The 7500-nt window shown below is 47.9% G+C and overlaps 1 protein-coding gene across 3 annotated transcripts in view; it reads right to left on the minus strand.

The window, feature by feature from the left end:
* The window catches only part of dbnla (drebrin-like a), a 24157-nt gene that overhangs the window by 3633 nt on the left and 13024 nt on the right, over positions 1 to 7500 (minus strand). For 2 of the 3 annotated variants that reach the window (XM_066650526.1, XM_066650523.1), the window contains 9 exons: positions 7196 to 7273; positions 6933 to 7084; positions 4593 to 4668; positions 4395 to 4472; positions 4038 to 4189; positions 3337 to 3394; positions 2333 to 2401; positions 1302 to 1407; positions 341 to 619 (listed from right to left, as the gene is read on the minus strand). In XM_066650526.1, coding sequence (XP_066506623.1) covers positions 341 to 619; positions 1302 to 1407; positions 2333 to 2401; positions 3337 to 3394; positions 4038 to 4189; positions 4395 to 4472; positions 4593 to 4668; positions 6933 to 7084; positions 7196 to 7273 — 1048 coding nt within the window. The remainder of the gene's footprint in view (positions 1 to 340; positions 620 to 1301; positions 1408 to 2332; positions 2402 to 3336; positions 3395 to 4037; positions 4190 to 4394; positions 4473 to 4592; positions 4669 to 6932; positions 7085 to 7195; positions 7274 to 7500) is intronic. The other variant, XM_066650524.1, reaches the window with a different exon arrangement.

Below are 7500 nucleotides of genomic sequence, written 5' to 3' on the forward strand. Positions count from 1 at the left end.
CAGAAAGCAGGAGAGCAGTAGTGTCTCTGGAGTCTCATTGCCATGAGAAGAATTGAGCTCACAGTGCAGTGGGTGCAGTGTGTGGAGTGATGGCTCGTCTGGTTCAGAGAGAGAAGGACAGAGGGGTCCACCCTTCAGCTGTGGTTCTGAGAGACGCTGACCCCAGCTCTCGCTCTCTCTCTCAGGACTGAAACTCCACTGTGGTCAGTTCTCTCCCCAGCAGCAGAGCTCTCACGCCACACACACACACACACACACACACACACACACACACTAAACCGGGCGTATTATTAATGTCATTATTGATCAGAATGGTTAATCAACCAGGAGAGGTTCAGACCTGGGTCCTTCTGGGACAAAGCTGCGGCAGGTTCAGTCTGGACCGTTTGGACAGGGGCAGAGACGGTGGAGGGCAGAGGGGTATCTTGGGCTGTCTTGGAGGACCGAAACAAATTATGGGGTCTATAGGTGGCCAGAGGGGAACTGTGGGACATGTCAGAGACAGGAGAGGAATTCTGGGATGTCTTGGAGGCTGGAGGGGGATTAGGGGCTGTGTAGGAGGCAGGGGAGTTATTGCGGAAGGAAATCTGCTGTGAGAAAAACGGGCTCTTCAGACGTCCTACAAATATAAGAGAAAAGTTATTTATTATTATTTATAATTGATTTATCACCCCCCTCTTTCCCCCTGTTCCTCAGCGCTCAGGACCCCCACAGAGCAGGTGTGATGTGGTGGTGGATCATTCTCAGCGCTGCAGTGACACTGACGTGGTGGTGGTGTGTTAGTGTGTGTTGTGCTGGTGTAGAGTGGATCAGACACAGCAGTGCTGCTGGAGTTTTTAAACCCTGTGTCCACTCTCTGTCCACTCTGTGAGACACTCCTCCCTCGTTGGTCCACCTTGTAGATGTAGAGTCAGAGACAGTAGCTCATCTGTCGCTGCACAGTGTGTGTCGCTCGTCCTCTAGTCCTTCATCAGTGACACAGGACGCTGTCGGCTGGATGTTTTTGGTCGGTGGACTGTTCTCAGTCCAGACACTGAGGGGTTTAAAAACTCCAGCAGCACTGCTGTGTCTGATCCACTCTACACCAGCACAACACACACTAACACACCACCACCACGTCAGTGTCACTGCAGCGCTGAGAATGATCCACCACCACATCACACCTGCTCTGTGGAGGTCCTGAGCGCTGATGTGACTGTGTAGAACTATTCCTATCTGTGTCAGTGTTGTGTTCAGTGACAGGGATAAAGACCACACAACTGTGTCTGTACGTAGTTTGGAGTTTATCTGGAAGTTCTTGCCTGGACTTTTTGGGTCTGTAGTTCCGTTAGTGACCACACTCATCTCCTTCTGTTTGAACACGTCTCTGGGGTTCACGGATCTCTGAGAGATGAGGGCTGCGGCCTCCTGCACAAACACACACAATAACAACGGTCGATCTCTCTGACTGCACTGAAGGTGGCGCTGTTACTCAATATCAGTGCGGCTGTGTCGTAGGAAGATGACTGACTGATAGACTCCAGCTGTGCTGATATTAAGTGATAGCGCCACCTCCAGTGCGATCCTGCTTTTATACAACAGTTCTGCACATGGCACTTATTAGTGAACCGTATTCACTGTTTAGTTTTGTAGCACTTTCGCTCTGTGTTTACTTTCATGCAGTTAGCGCTCTCCTGAGTTTAGAGTCAGTTCCACCTTAAGTAATGTAACTGTAACAGCAAAAATAAGTCAGTGTTACCCCCCTATGGAGCAGGAATAGAGCAACATCCTCATCTCGGTTGGTGCTTTTCAGCGTTTGGAGTCTCTCCGTTGTCTAAAAACCTCCAGATGGCGTTTCTCTGCCGTGAGCAGAGAGAGAGAAAGCCTAGCACCGGAACCAGACACTTTGTTTTTTTACCCATTTACAGACACTGGGGCTTCGTAAACACATTAGAGCGGTTTCCAGAGCAAACCGACTGCAGAGCAGCACATGGAGAGGACACACACTCAGAGCTTTATACACAGGGGTTTTTAGATTACAGTCATGGACTGTGCCATTAATATAACACACCTGTAAAGTGGAGGGATACGTGGAAAGTTAAGAGTCCGTGTGTTGTTCTACTCTAGATCAGATTACCTGCTCTGGAATAGTTTCTGTGTAACTGTGTTTACGGGAATATTTGGGAAACTCTTTATTTATTTAGAAATAGAAGTAAATAAACAAAATTGCAGTTGAAGTATGCACCAAATAAAAGACAATAAAACCTTAAACAGCTGCAGTGGGCGATGTATTAAATGGTAGAAACGCTGTTTTAATCTTTTCCAAAGCAGAATGCAGCGTGTGGTCACTCACGTTAGCCGTCTGAACAGATCTGGCGCTCCGTATTCCCTTCTGCTGTCCGCCCTGCCGCTCCCTCTCCTCCTGAATCACAGAGTCATCACATTCATCCTTAAAGCCACAGTTTAACCAAAGACTGAACTACATTTACACAGTTAACACAAAGCACTCAGTCGATCAATCAATGGAACAATCAGTTAACGAGCACATGTTCAGTGTGTGTTTGATGAGAGTCTGAGTCTCACTGAATTTCCTCATGTCTGATCTGAGCAGGACAGATGTCCAGTCTATTTTTAGGTGTTTTAAAATCAGATTCAAATCTGATCTACAGAGTCAGTCTGAACGCACAGATCAGATTCCACATGTGCTTTTATTTTTTGGGTTGGAGAGTCCCAGATTTGGAATTTGTAAATCAGTTTTTAAGGTGAAAGCCCCACGAGCCCCACAGCAGTGTTCTCCCCCTGTGTAAACAGCCCTGTTCAGAACGCCCGCTTTCAGCACCTGTTCCTTTAAATGATAATGAGCCGCTCGCTGTTCACCCCGACCCCGAGCGCACAGCAGTGAGGAGCGAGGAGCAGAAGCTCTGGTTTTTAGCCGTTTTCACTCTGTTCTCTTTCTTCTCCGTTTTTACTCAGTGCTCTTATTTCTCCGCGCTCGTTGTGTCTGTTCTGCTGTGTTTATCCTCGTCTTTGTGCTCTCACATTAACAGCTCTGTGATTGGACAGACTCAGATGAGGGGGCGGGGCCATTCTAAAGTCTCTGCACTTGACGTCAGAACGGGAGCAGAATCAGAGCGGCTCGTTTTATCCCGTGTTTTTTGACTTACGAAGTGCAGTTAACTGACTGTGGTCTTGTTTCACAGTATGTGGGTTGGTGGCCTCCAGATGAACACATTAATGTGAACATGCACAGAACGAGGACGTTTCTCATGTTCCCTGTAAGAAAGAAATCCGACTCTCCCTGCAGTGTGAACAGTGTTTGATACTGAAATTGTGAGACGATGAAATCTGAGCTCCCACCTGTTCCCGTCGCTCCTTCTCTTTACTCTCCGCCTCCTCCTGCTTCTTCTCAAATGACCTGAGAGACATGAGAGAAACAAGAGAGAAATGAGAGAGAGACATTTATCTTTTGCTTCATGCCATAATCAAACATATTGATTATTAATGTGTTATAATATTTAAACCTCTTTAAATAAACCACTAACCAATCAGAAAACAGCTCGCGACTCCACCTTAGATGGAGTCACTCACCTCTACTGCTCTATCTGTCATTCACTCTCTCTCTCTCCTCTACTGCTCTATCTGTCAGTCTCTATCTCTCTCACCTCTGTTGCTCTATCTGTCAAACTCTCTGTCTCAACTCTGCTGCTCTATCTTTCTCTCTCCTTCTCACCTCTGCCGGTGTCTCTCTCTCTGACTGTCTCACATCTGCTCTGTCTGTCTGACATCTGTCTCTCTTTGTCTGTCTCACATGGGCTCTGTCTGTCTCTCTCAGTCTGTCTCACATCTGCTCTGTCTGTGTCCCTCTCTCTCACCTCTGCTGCTCTATCTTTCTCTCTCCTTCTCACCTCTGCTGCTCTATCTGCCGGTGTCTCTCTCTCTGTCTGTCTCACATCTGCTCTGTCTGTCTGACATCTGTCTCTCTTTGTCTGTCTCACATCTGCTCTGTCTGTGTCCCTCTCTCTCACCTCTGCTGCTCTATCTTTCTCTCTCCCTCTCACCTCTGCTGCTCTATCTGTCGGTGTGTCTCTCTCTGTCTGCGCTCTCTCTCTGCGGATTCTCGAGCCTCCTGTTGTTTTCTCTCTTCCTCTAAACGCCGTCTCTCTTCCTCCACTCTTTTTCGCTCCTGCTGCCTCCGGTTCTTCTCCTCGCGCTGAGAGAGAGAGAGAGAGAGAGAGAGAGAGAGAGAGAGGGAGGAAGAGATTAAACACAGATCACAAACACACAGCCGTGTTAATTAATGATGTGATGTGAAATGATCTTAAATACTTTTACAACTCCCTGAGAATGAGGAATATTACAGATCTAACTAGAGTCAGATGATTTCACAGAATAAACTTCATTTCTAGCAGAGTCACCTCGGCCTGAGCCCAGAAGCTGTCTCTGTCGATGCCTTTCATCTCGGCCTCAGCGCTGACCTTCTGATAAACCGACCTCTGCACAAACACACAATCATCAAACCCTCACCGGGATTCAAAAGCTCTACAACATTTACAGCAGTGTTCAGAGATCCAGATTAAAGCGCATCCTCTGGAATCTGAACGTGAGTCTCTCACCCGCTCCCAGGGCTCCAGCTCTGGTTCTGCGCTCACGTTATTCACCTTCACCTCCTCCTGCATCTTCTCAAACGACCTGTGGGTGAGGAGATGAGTGAGATCTCTATCAGAACACACACAGCGTCTGCTCTAGCGCCTGATTTACACACGCAGTTAATGTTTATTAACGTCTACGTTCAAACCTCTTCATTTATAACTTCACACGGCCTTCGTGTGTCACAGGTACGCACTCATCCCTCAGCTCACACCTGCAGCTAAATATTTACATCTCACTCAGAGCTACGACTCACTCAGCTGTCTGTCTGACACCTGTCTCTCTCTGTCTGTCTCACATCTGCTCTGTCTGTCTCTCTGTCTCACATCTGCTCTATCTGTCTCTCTCTGTCTGTCTCACATATGTCTCTCTCTCTGTCTGTCTCTCATCTGCTCTTTCTGTCTGACATCTGTCTCTCTCTCTGTCTGACACCTGTCTCTCTCTGTCTGTCTCACATCTGCTCTATCGGTCTCTCTCTGTCTGTCTCACATATGTCTCTCTCTCTGTCTCACATCTGCTCAGTCTGTCTCTCTGTCTCACATCTGCTCTATCTGTCTGTCTCACATATGTCTCTCTCTCTGTCTGTCTCACATCTGCTGTCTGTCTCACATCTGCTCTGTCTGTCTCACATCGGCTCTGTCTGTCTGTCTCTCATCTGCTCTGTCTCTGTCTCACATCTGCTCTATCTGTCTGTCTCACATATGTCTCTCTCTGTCTGTCTCACATCTGCTCTGTCTGTCTGTCTCTCTCTATCTCACATCTGCTCTTTCTGTCTGACATCTGTCTCTCTCTGTCTGTCTCACATCTGCTCTGTCTGTCTCTCTCTGTCTGTCTCACATCTGTCTCTCTCTCTCTGTCTGTGTCACATCTGCTCTGTCTGTCTGACATCTGTCTCCCTCTGTCTGTCTGACATCTGCTCTGTCTGTCTGTCTCCCTCTGTCTGTCTGACATCTGCTCTGTCTGTCTGTCTCTCTCTGTCTCACATCTGCTCAGTCTGTCTCTCTGTCTCACATCTGCTCTGTCTCTCTCTGTCTCACATCTGCTCAGTCTGTCTCACATCTGCTTTGTCTGGCTCTCTCTGTCTCACATCTGCTCTGTCTGTCTCTCTCTGTCTCACATCTGCTCTGTCTGTCTGACATCTGACTCTCTTGCTCTGTCTGTCTCACATCTGCTCTATCTGTCTCTCTTTGTCACATCTGCTCTATCTGTCTCTCTCTGTCTGTCTCACATATGTCTCTCTCTCTGTCTCACATCTGCTCAGTCTGTCTCTCTGTCTCACATCTGCTCTATCTGTCTGTCTCACATATGTCTCTCTCTCTGTCTCACATCTGCTCTGTCTGTCTCACATGTCTCTCTCTCTGTCTGTCTCACATCTGCTCTGTCTGTCTCACATCTGTCTCTCTCTCTCTGTCTGTCTCACATCTGCTCTGTCTGTCTCACATCGGCTCTGTCTGTCTGTCTCTCATCTGCTCTGTCTGTCTGTCTCTCTCTATCTCACATCTGCTCAGTCTGTCTGACATCTGCTTTGTCTGGCTCTCTCTGTCTCACATCTGCTCTGTCTGTCTCTCTCTGTCTCACATCTGCTCTGTCTGTCTGACATCTGTCTCTCTTGCTCTGTCTGTCTCACATCTGCTCTATCTGTCTCTCTTTGTCACATCTGCTCTATCTGTCTCTCTCTGTCTGTCTCACATATGTCTCTCTCTCTGTCTCACATCTGCTCAGTCTGTCTCTCTGTCTCACATCTGCTCTAACTGTCTGTCTCACATATGTCTCTCTCTCTGTCTGTCTCACATCTGCTCTGTCTGTTTCACATCTGTCTCTCTCTCTCTGTCTGTCTCACATCTGCTCTGTCTGTCTCACATCTGTCTCTCTCTGTCTGTCTCACAACTGTCTCTCTTTCTGTCTGTGTCACATCTGCTCTGTCTGTCTCTCTCTGTCTGTCTCACATCTGCTCTGTCTGTCTGACATCTGTCTCCCTCTGTCTGTCTGACATCTGCTCTGTTTGTCTGTCTGTTTCACATCTGCTCTGTCTCTCTCTGTCTCACATCTGCTCGGTCTGTCTCACATCTGCTTTGTCTGGCTCTCTCTGTCTCACATCTGCTCTGTCTGTCTCTCTCTGTCTCACATCTGCTCTGTCTGTCTGACATCTGACTCTCTTGCTCTGTCTGTCTCACATCTACTCTGTCTGTCTCACATCTACTCTGTCTCACATCTGACTCTCCTGCTCTGTCTGTCTCACATTTTCACTTCTGCTGTTATCTGTCTCTCTCTTTTCTCTGCTGCTGATGTATGCCTGTCTCTCTCACCTCTGCTGCTCTATCTGTCGGTGTCTCTCTCTCTGTCTGCGATCTCTCTCAGCGGATTCTCGAGCCTCCTGTTGTTTTCTCTCCTCCTCTAAACGCCGTCTCTCTTCCTCCGCTCTCTTTCGCTCCTGCTGCCTCCGGTTCTTCTCCTCGCGCTGAGAGAGAGAGAGAGAGAGAGAGAGAGAGAGAGAGAGACAGAGTAAACACAAACCATGAACACCACATCTTCACACTGTTGAACACACTCACTGCCGGAGCTATGTTACCTCGGCCTGAGCCCAGAAGCTGTCTCTGTCGATGCCTTTCATCTCGTCTGCAGCGCTGACCTTCTGATAAACCGACCTCTGCACAAACACACAATCAACGATCAGAGACGGGGAGAGCATCGTACATCAAGGGCTCGTGACCTGTTTGGCCTCATGAGCCATGGGTTTATATCTAAGAAGAAGGAGAGCCTAATGATGTCAGTTCTGAGGGATATTTTCAGCACAGTGATGTGTGGGTGTCCACCACAAGTTACTGAACATACAAAAGAAATAAACGAGAATATTGTGACACTGGGACCACTACA

This window comes from Hoplias malabaricus, chromosome 18 (genome assembly GCF_029633855.1).
Source record: "Hoplias malabaricus isolate fHopMal1 chromosome 18, fHopMal1.hap1, whole genome shotgun sequence".
Lineage (NCBI taxonomy): Eukaryota > Metazoa > Chordata > Actinopteri > Characiformes > Erythrinidae > Hoplias > Hoplias malabaricus.